This window comes from Nuphar pumila, chromosome 7, assembly GCF_984573655.1.
Source record: "Nuphar pumila chromosome 7, dmNupPumi1.hap1.1, whole genome shotgun sequence".
NCBI classification, from domain to species: domain Eukaryota; kingdom Viridiplantae; phylum Streptophyta; class Magnoliopsida; order Nymphaeales; family Nymphaeaceae; genus Nuphar; species Nuphar pumila.
This window is the reverse complement of record NC_143255.1, coordinates 5,384,664-5,404,301: the sequence shown is the minus strand read 5'-3', so window position 1 is coordinate 5,404,301 and position 19,638 is coordinate 5,384,664. Positions and strand designations below refer to the sequence as shown.

The 19,638-nt window shown below is 35.3% G+C and overlaps 1 protein-coding gene across 1 annotated transcript in view; it reads right to left on the bottom strand.

The window, feature by feature from the left end:
• The window catches only part of LOC149830961 (NEDD8-activating enzyme E1 regulatory subunit AXR1-like), a 36,839-nt gene extending 17,936 nt beyond the window's left edge, over nucleotides 1-18,903 (bottom strand). The window contains exons 1-10 of the mRNA XM_090013572.1: nucleotides 18,806-18,903; nucleotides 16,370-16,542; nucleotides 16,128-16,291; nucleotides 15,720-15,830; nucleotides 15,516-15,595; nucleotides 15,211-15,361; nucleotides 15,016-15,109; nucleotides 13,941-14,029; nucleotides 9,861-9,934; nucleotides 9,619-9,781 (exon numbers count right to left, since the gene is read on the bottom strand). Of these exons, the coding sequence (XP_089869698.1) occupies nucleotides 9,619-9,781; nucleotides 9,861-9,934; nucleotides 13,941-14,029; nucleotides 15,016-15,109; nucleotides 15,211-15,361; nucleotides 15,516-15,595; nucleotides 15,720-15,830; nucleotides 16,128-16,291; nucleotides 16,370-16,542; nucleotides 18,806-18,843 (1,137 nt within the window). The 5' untranslated portion in view covers nucleotides 18,844-18,903. The remainder of the gene's footprint in view (nucleotides 1-9,618; nucleotides 9,782-9,860; nucleotides 9,935-13,940; nucleotides 14,030-15,015; nucleotides 15,110-15,210; nucleotides 15,362-15,515; nucleotides 15,596-15,719; nucleotides 15,831-16,127; nucleotides 16,292-16,369; nucleotides 16,543-18,805) is intronic.
• Nucleotides 18,904-19,638: the final 735 nt, after the last annotated feature.

The window sequence follows — 19,638 nt, the reverse complement described above, 5'->3', positions numbered from 1 at the left end:
AATCCAAGGATGTCACTGAATACTCGTTTTTAATTGATCCAACTTCAAAATCCAATGAATGTAATGTTGGATGTGACCTTGACAATGATCAAAGTCTTATTGTTGTTGAAAATGATGATAATGAAGAGCAAATTCATAGGGATGTTAGTCTACAATATTCAAGACGTAGAGAGCAAAATTTTCCATGTGCATTACAAAAATACTCTGAAGTCTCACCTAGAAGAACGTCTAGAATCTCTAAACCTTCAGAAAAATTTGTGTCTTATGAATCTTTTTCACCCACGTATAGGGCCGCCATTACATTAATACAATCATATGTTGAACCATCATCCTATTCTCAAGCAAAAAATCATATAGAATGGATAGAAGCCATGAAAATAGAATTGGATGCACTAGAAAAGGCCAATACTTAGACGATACAAGATATCCCTCCAGGTAAGAAACCTATAGGTTGTAGGTGGGTATATAAAGTCAAAACTAAAAGTGATGGGACCCTGGAAAGATATAAGGCCCGTTTAGTAGCAAAAGGATATGCCCAAGAGTATGGCATCGATTATGAAAAAACATTTGCTCCTGTGGCCCGTATGACCACTGTTAGAACTTTAATAGCCTTGGCCTCCATTAGAACATGGCCTATCTTTCAATTAGATGTCAAAAATGCTTTCCTGAATGGGAATCTCGTTGAAGAAGTATACATGGAAGCCCCACCTGGTATTAGTATCCCTAAGGGTAAAGCTCTTCGTCTAGAAAAAGCTTTTTATGGTCTTAAACAGGCTCCAAAAGCCTGGTATGACCGATTTAGTCATGTTATGCTTGATATTGGTTTTCAACCTTGTTTAACTGACACTGCTTTGTTTGTTAAGAAATCTGATGCAGGCATCATTATTCTTCTTCTCTATGTGGACGATATGATCATCACCGGAGGCGACAATCAGGGAGTTGCAAATATCAAATCTCTTCTTAAAACTCACTTTGAAATGACTGACTTAGGTTTATTAAGATATTTTTTAGGCATTGAAGTTGCTTATTCCCCTCGGAGTATTTGATATCTCAATCTAAATTTGCTCTTCATATCGTTTTCAGGTCTGGAATTACAGATTATAAGAAAGTAGACACTCCAAGAGTTGTCAATGTTAAAATAAAAATTGATGATGGAGAACTTCTTGATGATCCTACTCCTTATAGACAGCTTGTTGGAGCTCTTTCTTATCTTTCCATTACTAGGCCAGATATAACTCATGTGGTTCATACAGTCAGTCAGTTTCAGCATGCTCCCACTTCCGTGCACATGGGAGCGATTTTGGGTATTATTAGATACTTAAAATCCTCTCTTTCACGAAGACTCTTCTTGTCTGATTCATCTTCATTAAATTTAATTGCATATACTGATGCTGACTGGGGAGGTGATCCCAATAATAGACACTCAACTACTGGTTTTTGTGTGTTCCTAGGTGAAACCTTAATTTCGTGGAGGTGCAAGAAGCAGCAGAAAGTCTCTCTTTCCTCCACCGAAGCTGAATACAGAGCCATGGCAACCACCACTATGGAAGTTGTTTGGCTCAGACGATTGCTAGCGGATATGGGAGCTAAAGCAACGCAAGCTTCAAAGATGTGCTCTGACAACAAAAGTGCGATCTACATTGCAAGCAACCGGACATTCCATGAGCACACTAAACACATTGAGATGGACTGTCACTATGTCAGAGAGGAATACTTACATGGAACTATTGATCTGCCATATGTTACATCAGAATATCAATTAGCAGACTTCTTCACCAAGCCTCTCGCTGCTCCCAGATTTCACTTCCTCTTAAACAAACTTTCGCTCATTGTACCATAAGTTTGAGGGGGAGTGTTAAAATGTAAACTGTAATATATATATATATATATATATATATATATATATATATATATATATATTATTTAATATTATTACATGGTGAATAAAAAAACCTAAAGATAAAATTACATGGTGAAAGGACCAAAATGTTAAAATGTAAATTGTAATATATATATATATATTATTTAATATTATTATATTTTCTTTTATTATTTTCTTTTTCTATTTTTCTTTATTTTCTTTTTTAGCATCTAGTTCAATAGAAACTAGATATTTGATCCAGTCAAGTTCCTGTTGGAACTTGACTGTGCAAATAGCTGTTGGACTTTAGTCCAACAGCTATAATAAATGTGGTTGGACTATAGTCCAACAGCTATAATAATAAATGTTGTTGGACTGTAGTCCAACAGCTATATTAAGAGACGTTGGAATCCAACGTCTCTTTTGGAGAGCTCAAAATGAGCTCTCCTCTCTCTTCCACTTTTTTGTATATATAGGGGTAAACCCCTTCAATGTAAACTACAATGCTTCTTAAGCATTTTGTTCATGAATAAAGTATTATTTATTTTTCAAGTGTTCTTCCTTTTATACCCTTTCAAGGGTCATGCTTGTAGTGTCTCCAATAGACACTTGTTGGTGAGTTATTTATGCATTTGTTGAAGACCACCATTTCATTTCACAAAATACCCATATCGGGCATATATATATATATATATATATATATATATATATATATATATATATATATATATATATATATATATATATATATTAACACCTCCCTCAAACTTTGCGTGGGGGAACGAAAAGTTTGAAAAATACAAGAGGAAGAATTTCAAGTCTTCAATAAAAATGTCATCTTTATAGTATGTCAGTGAAATTGACAACTGTCATCCCTCAATTGGTCTTAACGGGGAGCCTTCAATTGACTTCAATAGTGATCAACCCCAAGCACTTTCTCGGATGGTCTATATCAAGGTTATTCTTCTATCTCTTCTTTAAGATCCTGTGACACAAATCAGGGAGCTCAAAGTATACAAAAATATATAATTTTAAAAGAAGATATATCAACTCATTTTTCAAATGATCATAACATTGAGCATTAAAGAACATATGATTCAGTATGCAGAAACAAAATAATGATGCTCAACCACTTAAAAACATTGAATCAATTAGAAGCAATTAAGGCAAGATTGAATTATGCAATAATTTAGTATTGAAAGAAGTCTCATATAGACCAACTTTCAAGAACCTAAGCAAAAATGAGAAAGATTCTAATAAGTGCCCAAGAGTAATAGCTATTATGAGCATATGTATACGATAACATGTAATGAATTGATACTAGAATAAGTCACTTATGGACACTCATACTTCAATCAAGTATATTACTTAGCCCAGAAGAGGCAAAAGCAATTCTCTTGAGAGAGATTTTTCAAAAGAAAATGCTTTAAATGAAAAAAGAAAAGGTATGAACCTTACACCAGAACAAAGTGTAAAAACACATGCAGGTCCACTTATGGGACAAAGATATATCCTTAGATACAAGAAAACATGTGCACATACAAATTGTGCTATAAAACATGAACATGAGTTAGAAAATCTCATATGCAAATGAAAAACAAATTCCACATTCCCATAAATATGGAATTTTGCAAATTTCAACAATAGTTCATCCATTACAAGCAAACACCTCATTAGACCTCCAAAACCAACAAATCAAGTGTATAAGCGACTAGAACAAAAACATAAATAAAATGTCACTAACGGGCCAAAGACACACACGAAAGTGTGTATAAACACCTCTTGTCTACATATAATAATACTTGAAATGAGTGTATCAGCGACTAGAGCAAGAGTACAACAGTCAACCATGGGCTAAAGTCACACACAAAAGTGTGAACAAACATCTCTTGTCTACATATAATGACACTCAAAATCAAGTATGTTCAGCGACTAGAACAAGAGTACAAAGCCAACCATGGGCTAAAACACACACGAAGGTGTGATAAAACATCTCTTGTCTACATAAAATGACACTTGAAATGAGTGTAGCAGCGACTAGAACAAGAACACAAACGCCAACCATGGGCCAACGTCACACACAATGGTATGAAACAACAAGCCTTGTCTACATATAATGACACTCAAGACAAGTGTATCAACTACTAGATCAAGAGAACAAAGCCAACAATGGGCTAAAAACGCACACGATGGTGTGAACAACATTTCTTGTCTACATGAGGTGACACTTAGATAGGGAGGCATAGAAGGAGAAAGTCAATTCAGGTAAGAAGACTTGTAAAGACAAACACTAATGCAAATAATATTGACAATTTTAAACAAATTTCGAAACACTATGGTTTCAAAAACAATGTATATCTATCACAAGTACTCATAATAAAGAGCATTCATAGTAAAATCAATGGCCAAAGAGAAACCGAGTGATACAACACACTCATAATCAGGGAACATAAAACAGTCAGTTCGAGTCAAACCACATGTGACAACCAAAACTGACCTAAACCGAGGTGCTCATAACTCACCTCAACAAACATATCTGATATAACAAAAATAAGGCCAAAAAGGATTTATGCATCATACAACAACTTGTGATGGACAACATAAGTGCCATAAAAGGCAAAGAATACTCAAAAAGATATTCTTTCAAATACGCAATGCCATGTGAAGGAATCATTTGGGGATAATCCAATAATCAAATCAAGTTTTAGCTATGCAATTATATGCACAACAAGTGCAATTCAATGCAAAAAAGAAAATCTTGAACAAATCACGGCCAACGTAGGCATCTTTTAATAGAGATGATAAAATTAAGAAGTTTGAAAATCTCCTGTGAAAAAATTCACACACAAAAAGAAAAGTTTACAAACTTGCAATATTAGAAGAAAATCCAAACTAAGGGATTAAGCTTGTAGAATAGAATGGAATTCTACAATAAGGCCTTCTAAAGCTTACAACAAAACTTCCCAAAAGAACCACTAAGATTCTCAAACAACAATCCTTCACAAATCAAAACTTCGAAGGATTTTCACAAACATCCTTCTCACAAGAACTGTGGAAGTCTCACAAATAGTATTCACCAACAAGAACTACAACACTCAAAAATGAGTATGCAAAGCAAAGAGGAAAGATAAAAACTTAATTCAAATGAGAGAAATCTACACTCAAGAATTACTAAAAGCATTCATACATTAATTACACAAAGAGTAACAAGAGTGCACTAAGATACACAAACAAGACTATTAAATGAGAGATCCTCACAAAAAGTGATTAGATTACAAATGAGAGTCAAGTGTATTAAGCAAAGACCAATAAGACTCATTAGTAATAAAACACATGATTTTCGAACTTAGAGCCAACTCATTAACCAGTCACAAAACAATTATGTGAAAAGAGAATGTAAGAAGCATTAATCTAGTCAAATAATGGACATGTATAAAGCTTACAATGAGACACATAATTGAAGATAATCATATTTGAGATTTTTAAGAAAAACATCACTACATAAGAGAGAAATCTCAGACCAAATAACAAGTCACGATTACTCCTTTTAATAAATAAGGCAAGAGTAGTTTTAAAACAAATATTGCTCAAATATATATGAAATGACCCATTAAGTAAACTTTGTTGATCATATTATAGAATTTTCATGGACGGTCCAATTATATGACAAGGGTTTTCCCGAAAACACAAAATAACATATTCAAGACTTTGAGGGGATAGGCACAAACATGTAAGGAATCTCTAATAAACATCCTATCACTACCCATAATATACAATAGCAATTATGGTTTTTGTAGAAAAGTACGTGAATTATCACAATCTTTCATATACTAAAAATTTCAATCTCAACCCAACTTTCTTTAAGAACTTCCCACACATATGTAATTCATGCTTTCAAACAACGTTAAGCCTGTAACTTCAAAGTACCAAAGTTACTTTATAAAAATTTAAATTCAAAGAGTTAAAGATTTTATCACAGCCATGTATGTCCATCAATACAAAACTTTAAATCACATGTAAGACTTGAAATATAATCACAAACACTCCTAAATTCATACCCACGAGTTTAAGATTGACATCAAATTATGCTTGGAAGATAAACATGATAAACGACCCATTCAAGCAAGTTGTGAGCAATCATATATCTAGAAAAACAAGTTCACCGATTTAAAAATTATCATTTAAAAAATTTCAAAACATGCAAATAAGTGAAATGTGATATGCAAAAAAGTAAAGGTTCAATGAAAACCCAAATAACACAAGTACTTAATGTGCAAGGGCGAAAAAGGCAAAAGCTCAATGAATAACACAAGCACTAAATGTGCAAAATACATTTTGATTTAAAAAACATAATGATTAGAGGAAACACATGCATATAAATGATCAAGAAAGTAGCTTCATAATGCATGATACTTTTAAGAACAAGAATACATACCAAATAACTTCAAGAAAGAGAAGAGAAACAACAAATACTTCGTTTTTTTTAAGTTTCTTGAGTGACACACTTCCCGATGCATTGAAAAATAACTCGATCACCACCTCGCTCTGATACCATGTTAGAAAATGACCTTGAATGCAATAGATTCAAGAATGAACCTATAAACACGCACATAAAGTGCGAATACATATACCCACTAAGGGGTAACCAAATGCATATAAAGTGCAAATACATAAACCCACAAAGGGGTGAAACCAAAAGGCTAAAAAGAAATAATCTTTATTGAAGGGAGAGGTAAAACTCTACAAAGAAATGAGGGGAATGCACCCCTTTATATACAAGAGAAAAAAGGGAGAGAGAGGGAGCCATTAGGGCTCCCACTAGGTAGACGTTGTGGAGCCCCAACGGTCATATTAATGATCGTTGGGGACCCCAACGTCTACACAAGTGGGGCCCCCAATGATCCCAAGATAAAAAGGAAAAATACAAAAGAAAAAATAAAGAATAAGAAATGAAGAAAAACCCTAAAGATAAAATTACATGGTGAAAGGACCAAAATACCCCCATCGGGTATTTTGGATACAACAATATATATATATATATATATATATATATATATATATATATATATTGTCTATATTTTAACACAACCTCCAAAGGAGAGGTCATTTTTCCAATAGCCCAAAACCATAGTCACAAATCTCGTTCTAGGAATAATCTCAACAAGGGAATATCTCGGGATAAAAGTACAAGTATATATATATAGAGAGAGAGAGAGGGCAGACAAATAGCATTTAGGTTTATGGATTAGTTCCATATCGAAGGGAGTTGAAGAGGGAAGGCCCTCCACTGATTTATAAATAGAAGGCTTCTCTATTCCCCCTTTCAAGTGCCTGCCCAGGTGATGTGGGAAGAGAGCATTTAATGCCTTCTTTTTCAAAAAATGAAAAAGGTAAGACAAATTTAAAAGGTGGCACTTAATGCCTCCTAGGGAAGGCAAAGCAGAAAATGGCATGTGTTTATATTGTATTTTTTTTTAAATAAACAATATAATCACAAGATATTAAGTTGAAGAAATATTTTGAATATATCCATTTAATACAGTAAATATTCAGGAAGTTTATTTTTCATGTTTTTTTCACGAGAAAATGAATTTCTCCATCTCTTGTCCGAAAAAGCCCCACAACATAATGCCCCGAGGAAAGACTATTTCAGGATAATCTAGGATCCCAATTAGGGGTACAAACAGGCTTGTTTAGGAGCTGGATCCTTGTTTTGAACCTGAATTTAAAGCAGTCGGACTGAATCTGGATCCAGATCTGAACTAGATCCGATGAATCAGGGGTGAATCCGGATTCAAATTTACCATACTTGTCCAGTAAAAAATGGTTGAGGCAAAGGTTTTACTTTTATGTGTAAAAAGTATAAATCAACTCTAGAAATAGATCCAACAAAAGTTGCAATTTGGATTCAAATTAGTAAAAACCCTCAAATAACTCCAAATACAATCGAACAAATATCTGGATCTTAGTTTAAGATACATATCCTACAATAATTTGGATTTCAGTCCAGCCAAACTTGATCCATTTGCACCCCTAATAGAAATCTGCTATAACCTATCTCAACCTTGGTAACAAAAAACTCTCCCATTGAGTTAAAAAAAATTCTGAGCCCAGGCATCCAAAATCACATCCTTGCCCTACAGAATACCTAATATCTTGCGTAAGTTAATCATTAAAATCCTATGTCACATAGGTACAGCTACAGGATGGGTGCAATACAGATAAAAATGGTATGACACGATAATTTCTGAAAAGATGGGTAAATGGATGCAGTGTTTGTGTGCATATATATATATATATAGGGAAGTGGGGTCGTCCAACCAATGATAATCGACAACGTTCCTTCTCTAACGATCGAGTTTTTCATCAATCGGACTTCACATATTGGATTTTTATCATTCATTTAGTGAGCAATATGTTGTGGATTATGATTCATGAATTTTTTATGTTTAGATGTGTTTTTGAAAGCGCTAAAAATCAATAGCACACAATACTTTGTAAAGTTTTCAATGCACTGTGAGAATTCAATTTTTCACATTTCGAAAAACATGTCTACATGTCGTAAAGTCTTCGCGTAAAACATCTCTTACTAAATAAATTATAAAAAATAAATATATGAGATCCGATCGATGAGATGCTCAAGCATTGGAGAAGGGGAGCCGTTCGATCGTTGTTGGTTGTAGATTTTGGACCTTCCTTTGGTTGGACGGTCCCCCTTATATATATATATATATATATATATATATATATATATATATATATATATAAGTGCATATGAACACATGCAAAAATGCACAATTACAGTCCATTTTACAAACATGCTCTAGATATGGCTGTCAATTAGAAACTAAAAAACTAAAGCATATTAAAGATATATAAATAACTGACAAATAAAGATCAATAAATTTATTAACAGTACACTTTCAATGTCGATATAGAGTCTGTAGACTAAACATTGATTGGGCAATAAGATTGATAATACGTGTCAAATTAAATTAAAACCCAGTTGACCTGTACCCAGTACCAATACAATTACAACATGGGTATGACATGGGGGGGGGGGGGGGGGGGGGGTACAAGTACAATGTTACATGCCAAACCAAAAGGGGTTGAATGAGATAGCTTGATTGTGTTAGGTCACATTATCATAACCAAGGGGTCGCGGGCTTGAATCACACAAACGGTTATCCAAAGCTTCACTATAAATAAAGCAAAAAAAAAAACTTATCCACATAACTTTCTAATAAATAGCATAAAAAAGGCGCAATTCTTTCATAAACCTCTGTAGCTTTAACATTCTTCATCCACAGAACATAAACTTCATTCCCCACCTCTAACTGCTATGGCTAAAAAGATAAGCTATGTCAATGAGCTCCTTATGTTAAGCTCAAGTCATAGCCTAGGGAAACATAGCAGCCTCGAATTCAAAAATGCAACCACATATAGAAGATCTACCCCTCAGTATTGCCTTGATGCTTTTGAAGAATCCATCACTTAATCCACCCCAGCCATAATCCGGAAATTCTCGACCAAAGTTTGTTGTTGAACCAATGCAACTTATGGCCCTTCGGGCATTGTTGTGATTCTTTTATATGCACTTGCCCACACACTCTGGTTTTGTAAAAATGAATCACAAGAAACATGTTCAACTTGTTTGACCTCAAGTCTTAGTATCTGGGCTGTAAAGAAGTGTCACACTAACCACCCCAGGAAACCTTGCCTTAACAACAAAAAAAGAGAAAAAGTAAAGAACTTACATTGATCTTTCTAGCATTTCGGCAGAAGCTCTTGATAGCTGCCTTGGAAATGCTACCAGGATCCCTTCCAATTCTCCTAAGAGTGTTCTTTACTAATTGTTCCATCACATGAAAATCTGCCTCAGCTTTATCCTGGTATATCTTTTGCAAACTTATGTAGTATCTGTAAATAGAACTTTGTACCATTTATAATCCTATGAAACCAAATTAAAAAACTAAACAATCAATCCTGCATTACTAACTCAGTCGATGATGTCATATCTGGTATAGATCCCTCTAAAGGTGCATCTCCATTGCCTTCATTCTCAATGAATTCCTGTTAGGGAAAAAAAGTTTAGAGTAAAAAAAGCACGTCAGATACTTCAAATCAGGTAAGCAAGCAATTGTAATTTTTTTCTGCACCAGTGCAAAAACATATTCGCTCCAGAACAATTTACACATTTCAAAGTAGTAAACATGAGTTGATGAAAGTAATAAGGATTCGATGTTAAATGTAGGGGACTTTCAAATCTTGATAAAGAGCCTCTAACTCAGATTGTATTAAAACTCTGGAATGAAGGCTGTCCACAAGCCAAAGCAATGAAATTTGTGCAAGTAACTCTTGTTAGACAAATGCAGCAAAACTAGTACATGGAATAAATATTGTCTCCCCTTCATATTATCTATCTCATGTAATCATATTACTGGTGATGGAAAATATGCTTCATCCATGTGTTTTACACTGCAATAAATGAGTCCAAGTGAAGTTGGATACAACTGATTCACTATTTAGAATCCCATTTCCCTTACCCTTCTTTCACAATTTTGGTCTTTGTAAGTTTACACAGAAACAAAGCACAGTCAATCACAATAAACTCTAACAATTTTTTCATAGAATAGCATATATTTAAAGTCACCAAATATTTACTATTTTAATCAATAAAAGGAAGATATAAAGTACTCATATACAGAAAATTACCATTGAAACAATCCAGTACCAATGTAAGCACAATGGCATATGCCAATACTTTCATATTCACTTAGGAACCTGCACGCTAAACAACCTAATCTATCAATCCCCTTTCCCTCGATTAACGGGATATATTTAATACATGTTTTTTCTATCCTTCATTTAATGATGGATAAACCAGAGTTACCGAAAATGCCTAGCCAAGTGGGGAAGCACGCTTCCCCGAAGCGCGTTTCAGAAGAGCGAAACGTCGCGCTTCCGAAATGCGCTGGGAAGCGCCAAAAAAATTTGGAAAGTGCATTTTCCATAAATGGGAAGCGCACACGCTTCCCATTTATGAGAAGCACGCTTCCCCTCACTTCCCCCCTTTTTCTTTCTTTTTCTTTTTTTCTTTCTTTTTTTCTCTTTTTTCGCTTCCCCATCACTTCCTAGGTCGCTTCCAAGACGATTCTTGATTCGCTTCTAAGTCGTCTCACGCTTCCCGCTTCCTAAAATTTTGAAAGTGTCTCGCTTCCGCTTCTCGTATCGCTTCCCGCTCCCACTTCCTCGACTGGCAACCATAGGATAAACTCAAACCACATAGACACTTCACTTATCACCGTTGTCCTGTGTCAACACTGGAAACAACACCATATACACATGACACTTCATGGACACAGTCAAACCTGTACTGGACATGATCAAATCCATATCCATAACCTCATCTATTTCTTTTTATGATTTGATGTTCATTTTATTTTTACTTGTGCGACTTTTATTTTAAAGCTTATCACTAATTTCATTACACATTAACTTCCAACCAGGATTTATCATTAATGTTTATCATCATTATGATTCAGAATTGTTGTCCAAAAATTTGCACTTAAGATGGTATTCATGCTTATCTGTTTGAAGAATTTTGAATGTGCATATATATATATATATATATATATATATATAAAGAGAGAGAGAGAGTAACAGGTAGCTGCTTGATCCATAGGAACCTAAACAAAAACTGCACGTGCACTGACTGTCCATTGGGCGTGATGGGCGGTCAGTGTGCAAAAACTGTAAAAAGCACACAAAAAAACACATTTAACGGTGCTTTTGAAGCGCCGCTAAAAGTCTCAGCAGAACTGAGACCTTTAGTGGTGCTTCAAAATGCCGCTAAAAAGATTTTAGTTAATACCGGGTGCATCCTTGCTGACGTATTAGTGGTGCTTCAAAAAAGCCGGTAAAACCCTGTTTTCCCATTTTTTAGCGTTTTGCGAGTTTTTTTTGGCATTTTTGTGCGCTGACCGTCTATCACACATGGGCGATGGACGGTCAGCACATATGCATTTTGTTTAGGCTGCTATGGATCAAGCATCTCTCTCTCTCTCTCTCTCTCTCTCTCTCTCTATATATATATATATATATATATATATCATAGTCACCTATATCGTTAAAGGTAATTTCTTGGCGAAGGTATTTCTCGGAGAGCTTTTCAAAAGTTGATAAATCTCAGAAATATCTCGAGAATATCTCAGCAATATATAAAAAATTAAATAAAAATTCTATTTAATTCGATAAAAATTATATAATAAAAATTCGATAAATCTCAAAAGTTGATAAATCTCAGAAATATCTCGAGAATATTTTGCATTTCCTTCTCTTCTTTTTCTTCCTTCCTTCCTTCCTTCTTTTCCTTTTCTTTTTTTCTTCTCTTCCTTCTTTCCTTTCCTTCCTTTCTTCCCTTTCTTCTTTTCCTTTCCTTCTTTCCTTTCCTTCTTCCTTCTCTTCTTTTCTTTTCTTTTTCCTTCCCTTCCTTTCCTTTCCTTTTCTTTCCTTCTTTCTTTTCCTTTCCTTCCTTTCTTCTCTTTCTTCTTTTCCTTTCCTTCTTCCCTTCTATAGTGATACTTATGGTGATAAATATAATTTGCCAATATATTGAAAATATCACGATATATTCCCGATATTATCAGCTATCTTGAAATAGCCAATAATATCGTGATATTTTCAATATATCAGTGACACTGATATATATATATATATATATATATATATATATATATATATACACACACACACGTGTGCGTGTGTGTGTGGTAAGATCCTTATGTCCTAGTTTTACACAACTTGTTCGTAACAAGCATAGTCATCTATATCTTTCAAGGTAATTTCTTGGCAAGGGTTTTTCTTGGAGATAATTTCAAAAGGTGACAAATCTCGGAAAAATCTCAAAAGCTTAAAAATTTGAAAAAATATAAATATTAGTAAGAAAAAATAGGTTTTCTACTATTTTTCTTACAAAAATATAAAGAAACAAGTTTAAAAAATAAATAAATTACAAAGAACAAAAAATGGGAAAAACCTAACTGAAAATACATAAAAATAAGTTTAAAAAAAATTTGCAAAAATGTGATGATATTATCGCAATATTATCACAATATTTTCGTTTCAGCAATATTTTGAAAATATTATGAGATTTTCCTGATATTACCGGCTACCTTAAAATATCGTTAGTTCTCGCAATATTTTCAAAATATCACCAATATTGGTGACAGTGGTAACAAGCATGCCCATGTCAAATCCCATACCCATGTGTCTGTCTACGTGACATAGGCTCAAACTCTTATTTTGACTGCATTTATTTTCTCCACGACAAGTTCTTCGACTTTGTCCTTCATTTACCTTTTCATTAGTGAAGAATGGCAAAAACTCTTAAGCTTAACTTGTCACATGAAATTCTAAGTCTTTGATCTAAAAGGTTGAACTATGACATGTATCTATAATTGCTTTTGATTTGATCGAACAAAATTCCAGCTTTTATTCAAAATAATTCAATATCAATAGAATTGTAGATTTACTATTTTTATTGTACAAAATGATGTTCTGCCAATTACATTCTTGGAAACAAAATGAATGATAACACAATTTTCACATAAATGTTTTTGTCTCATATACATACAGTAAGTGCACCATGTTGTGAGAGATTTCTTTTTTTTTAGAGTGAAAGAAAATATTATTCAGAAAAGAAAGAACATAAGGTTACAATGGAGATGATGAGATATCATCCTTAACAACAGAAATTAACAGATATGTGAGAGATTTCATTATCCAAATAATGTCATTGAGTTTGGTGTTCGCAATCCTGACTTATGTGAAGATTAATGGTGTGTTACATAATTCCAAGCTTTAAGAAGTCCTAAGTAATGAGATGAAAAGGACCACCATAAGCTATATAAGCACCTCAATGGTCTAATGGAGATTAATACAATTAGTTGTCCAACGTGTTCATTTTAACATTCTAATAATGCAACACAAATAAAGCATATTAGAATCTTGATTATATGAATACAGAGTCAGAGTTATTGAGACAGATACACAGAGAGAAAGAGAGAGGTCTGCTAACCTTCAAGGCTGCCACAAGCACCCAGAAATTGGATGAACTGGCATGGACTTTTGCAGAACTGTCCTCAATTACCAAACGCAGTTGAGAACCTAGGTATGTAAAGAGATGTAAATAAATTGATACACGAAAGCTCTAGTCAAATCAGAGGAAGCATAATCTCATTATGATCGGGATTGCATTCTTAGGCCAGAATCACATGTCACATGGGTGCGGGTGCGGATGCGGGTGCGGGGATTTGGCACTTCCAAAAAACCCGGGTGCGGGGGTGCGGCAGGGACAAAAATGTAATATATATATAAGGGGGATCCGGGGGTTCCCCCCGGCGCGGGTCCCGCTGCGAGGTCAGCGGGCGGGGGTCCGAGGGGGCCACCCCTGGCGGGGGGTTATAGCGGGGCAGTGCCCCCCCCCCCAGAAATTTTTTTTTAATTCCGCAGCCCATTTCATAGGGCAAAATTTTTTTTTAAAAAAAAAACAAAAAAATGGACCATCCGCAGCCCATTTCATAGGGCAAAATTTAAAAAAAAACAAAAAAATGGACCAAAATGACCCTGGGTGCGGTCAACGCACCCAGGCTCGTGTTGACCGCACCAGCGTCGAGTCGAGTTCCTGTGACATAGGGCCAGATCCGCTATAACTATATAAACTAGCTTACCTATCAATATAATAAGCTAAGATCCCAGCAGCTTCCCGAACTCATACACCTCACTATTTTATGTTATGTGAGTTGAGCCCGCTTAGCTGAGAGGTCAGAGCATCACATTTGTAATGCAATGGTCATCGGTTTGACCCTGATAGCCGGCTTTTCTCTATCAATCTAAAGGTAAAGCAATAATTTGTAACCTGATCCAACCTAAAAGATTAAATACTTTAAACCTTTGGCAAATTGATGTTTAAAGCTTTGCTATATATGCATGAACATATAATAAAATAAACACTATATACTTTTAGATGTTTCTGCATATATAGCATACTGTTCTGAAGCAATCTTGCAAGCATCTACACCATTAGGAGACATAGTTAACATAGACCTAAATTGGCAGTGAACAAACAAAATCCAACATATTTGTGCACTCACTGATTCCAGCAGGAGCAGAAACTTTGAATGAGGAATCAATTGCTTCCTTATAGTTATCTTCATCCAGTGCAATCATTTTTGTTTTTAAAAGCTCCTATTTGGGAAATGAAAAGTACAAGTGTAAAATGATTAACTGAATTAATTTAATCTCAGAGAAAAAAAATGGCAGTGCTAAGTGAAACAAAAAATGTGAACCTTGAATTCCTTTCTCTCCTCTCTGGTTGATGGAAGAAGACCACAATGTGTATCCTTCCATTCCGAAGCAACCTTTACAAGAATGACAACATAAGGTATGTTCTTATGGATGACAGGGTCCGTTGTGTTTAGGTCAATGTTTTCCGCAAACCTGCAGAAATTATAGGAAATTTATTTTGCATATCACCCAAAGCAATTCAAATCTAGCCTAAGAAATCATTCCAGACCTAGAAATGACAACCACAATTTAATGTTGCAGGCTAGTTATTACAAAACCCATAGAATAGAAAGTGCCAAAACCGTACTGCTTCAGTTCAGGCCAAGGATTATGAAGGCGAAGGTCATCTACAAAGTGATCTGGCTTTGACTCAATTACAGTGTGTTCCTGTACATACACGTATAAATCACTATTAGCCTATGGTATATTGATTGTCTTGTTTCTTCAAGATATTGCCAAAACCATGAGAAGAGAGATAAAATATTACAGCCACATACTTACATCACATTACCTTCACACTGATCCGCACGAGGCCAGTGAGACCATAGGATCGTGCAACTATCAACATGACATTCTCTTTTCTACAGATCTTGTCAAGCTTCACTACTGAATTTTCTAACAGCTGCACACAGCATGAGCCACTAGTTAATCTAGAAAAGCTTCACTTGGCTGTCAATGAAGCACAAGCCACAAGAATAGCAGGTACTTGTAGCCAAAGAAAAGATAATAAAGATATAGACGTAGTGTCTATGTTCATTTATCTATGTGCATGTGTATGAAAAAATCTTTTTCATGTAATGCAGACACATCTTTATGCAACCAATGCACCAAAATTTGGGACTCTCTAGTCACTCCTAGAGAAAACAACCAAGAAGTGAAAGGACAAATCAGTAGACAATGTAGCAGTTGAATTACATACCTGAGTTGCAATTACTAAGGTAAACTGAGAAAAAAATGAAGGATTTGTTTCAATAAGTTTCTCTGGAGATTCTTCCACATACTTGGCCTTTACAGAATCATTTAGTTCCTGTAGAAAGGCACATACACATTTTGCCTTTGACTTTCCAACACTTCTTTCATCCACTGTTCAAAGCATCAAGCTCCATAAGAACCAAAGGGAAGTTTCATAACAAGTAAAATTTACAGATCCCAACAACATACCCATGAAATTGTTCCCAAGATCCCCTACTTCAACTTTAGATCCATCTACAATGGTTATGCTCCCGATGCCACCAAGAACAAGGTTTTTTAGTGTTTCAGAGCCAGTTGGACCACACTTCAGCAAGCAAACACTAGCTTTTTCAAGTTCTTCCTGACCTTGTTCTCCCCATATCCTGCAATCACAAATTAGTTTTCAGGAAAAAAGAGATAAAAAAATCCTTCTATAATTAATTATCACTAAAATTGTATAATCCAAAAATTGTATAATGCAACAATATCCAAAATATGAAGAATAAATTTGAGTAGTTGAGATACACAAACACAATAAAAATTGAAGCCTGTAACATGAAAAGGAACAAATCATTACATTTTTCACAAAAATATTTCTGTATGCACTCATACCTACATTTGGAGAAGTAATTGTCTGTCAAAACTGCTAGGAAGAACTAAGAATAATGATTCATGAACATAAACACATAATAGCCAAAGCACTTAAAAACATAAAATAGAATTAGTGAATCAGCACACTTGGTACTCATAGTGCAAAATCACTTCACTCTGTATGAAAATGAAATAAGATAATATTCCCAAGTATTTTAGAGCTTTTAAACTTTTCAACAATGGTAGCAAGAGTTGCAGACATCACAAATTCTAGAGGGATATAAGTGGAAAAGACATAACTCTAGATATGTGAAAAATATAATACAAATAATCAATATTTGAAATAAAAATTAGCCTCATGGAACCATAGGGTTGATTGCCTCATGGATAAGTCTAACCCTAACTCAACCAGGAACTTGTCACAAGTTAATTCCAGTGCAATTCAGTCCTATTCAATCAGTCAAACTTATTCAACGATAAACTCAGAGTCCTGCATCAAATGACTGAACCTTGATAAGATGCATGCTCATGTTTCATTCAACTTCCCACATAATGTTATGTTGTTCAAGTGACAAATCTAACGACTGCACTAACTATGATACATGGCAATGATCTTGTAAAGGAATCTGTTGAGATGATGCTGTGCATATTTCAGAAATGAAGACTTTCCCCAATCAGTGGAACTTCCTCACACAGTGAAAATATCAACCACAATGAACTACTGAAAAAAAGGACTAGGTAAATTAAATAAGCCAAAAAAGGATCTAGGAAAAACACTGACAGTATGCCAATATTGACTACTGCCAAAAAAGGATGCAACCATAACATGTAAACGCCAGCTAAATTTATAGACATGACTAGCAGTCTGCATACGTCTTCTAGATTTGTCTTGCAACCTGTGATTCAGCTTGTTGCAATTAGCCATCAATCATGTGAAAAGATTGACCATTTTACCAGTCTCAACCGATAGAATTCCAAATACTTGAATGAGAGCCAATTTTAAACTCAAAATGCACCATATAAAGTATAATCAACAAAGCTCAAACAATCACAGTTTCAAAACTCCAAAATCAGTGCATCTTGGAGGTGAATGTTGACCTTGTTTTGGTAAGAATATGAAAGATTCAGGAGTCTTAACAACGAAACAGACCAATAAGGCTTAATTTTTGTAATCTGGCAGGTCATTTAGACCTAAGCCTAAACATCAGCGAGACAGCCCCGTGAAGCTCAGCTTTTCTCGTTTCATAAGTAGCCACTGAAAGTGACAAAAAGGGGAAAAGACACAGCATTCATTTGCTGGCTTCAGCATGAACCTCTATCATATTTTTTTTCTTTTTTGGTGCCACGAGATCGCCTAAATCAACGGATGCTCGTGCCCTATCAATCCTAAGTCACTGAACTCTGGTTGAACAGAACTGTTATGCCACCCATGTCACTAGTCATATCCTTGAAACCATACAAATATCTTACACTCACAAAACCAAGTTAGCGAAACACCATACAAAAAATGTGATGAACAAGCTCAAGTAACGCTTGAGGAAAACCAATGACAACCAAAATCTAAACCCCCCATGGTTCACATTTTTCTGCTCTTGATAAAAAAAAGACAAATCAAAATTTCGAACTCGAAGGCGGGGAATAAGAGCCAGAAGATACCACATGGTGCATGCATCAACTTATGCTTATAATCTCCTCCCACAATCTAATAACAAAAGAGTCCCACAAAATTCCCCAAAGGGCAATGAATACCAAAAATTCCAACCCAAATATTCACACAACCCATTAGCCCTTTTATTCTAAATAACTCACTTTGGGAGCCAAAAATCCCAGAAGACAATCAATCCCAACGGAAATGGGTAAAGTCCCAGAGTCATCAAAATCTCAAAAACTATACACCAAAAGAAAAAGCAAGTCCAATAATCTATAGTCTATACAACAAACGAATGACGTGCATTACAGTGGTAGCCCCAAATACAAAAGAGAGAAAGAAACGATTTTGAAGCTATTCTAAGGACGAAAAGAAGATGGGTGTCCAACGAAGAGCGAGAGGAGAACCTGAGCTGCCGATCGTATTTGATCTTGGGCTCTGCCATGGTGATGGTGGTGCGTGCTTTAGGCCCTCAGCAGAGCAGAGCAGCTCCGACCCTTTTCTTGGACCGTTCCTTTGGTCGCTAAGAAGTAAGAACAACCCTCTCCGATTCTCTGTGCCGCTGAGCCGCCAATAGGGTCGACCCGCCATCCTGGATCCAACCAACATAGGACAATGTGTCGGACCCGAGACCTCGACTTGGCTTGGCACTTGCTGCAATTCCAATTTCCAACTGAGATCTGGAATCTGGATATGACTTGAGATGATGGATTATAATCTTAGGGGGCGTTTGTATCTCCGGACAAAGTCTTGGCGGACAGGAAGTGGAGCGTTTGTCCCGGACTCGCCAGTCTGGTGCGTCCCACCAAATAACATTGCATTCGTTGGCTAGTGTCATCAGATGTGATACACATCGCGCGCGGGATAGCTTTGTCCCCTGTGCGGGTTTGGACCGTGATTCAAACACACCCTTAAGGCTCTGTTTGATTGCAATGGAAAAAGTTTTGGATAAAATGTATCAATAGATAAAGTTATGTGAGAAAAAAAAGTCTGATATTCCCACAGCAAATGTTTTTTCTCCAAAAAAGTATAGAAACCTGTTTAAATCTTTGTTTTTTTTTAGGAAACTATTCTCACGTTTGTAGTAGACCAAAAAAGTACGAGGAACCGGTAAAGTGTGGGATAACTTTTTCTTTTCCAACTATTTTCCCCTGCAATCAAACTGGGCCTGAGGGTTCATTTGATCGCATAACATTTTTATGTAAGGCATGAATTTGTCTGAGACACAAATTTATCCAAG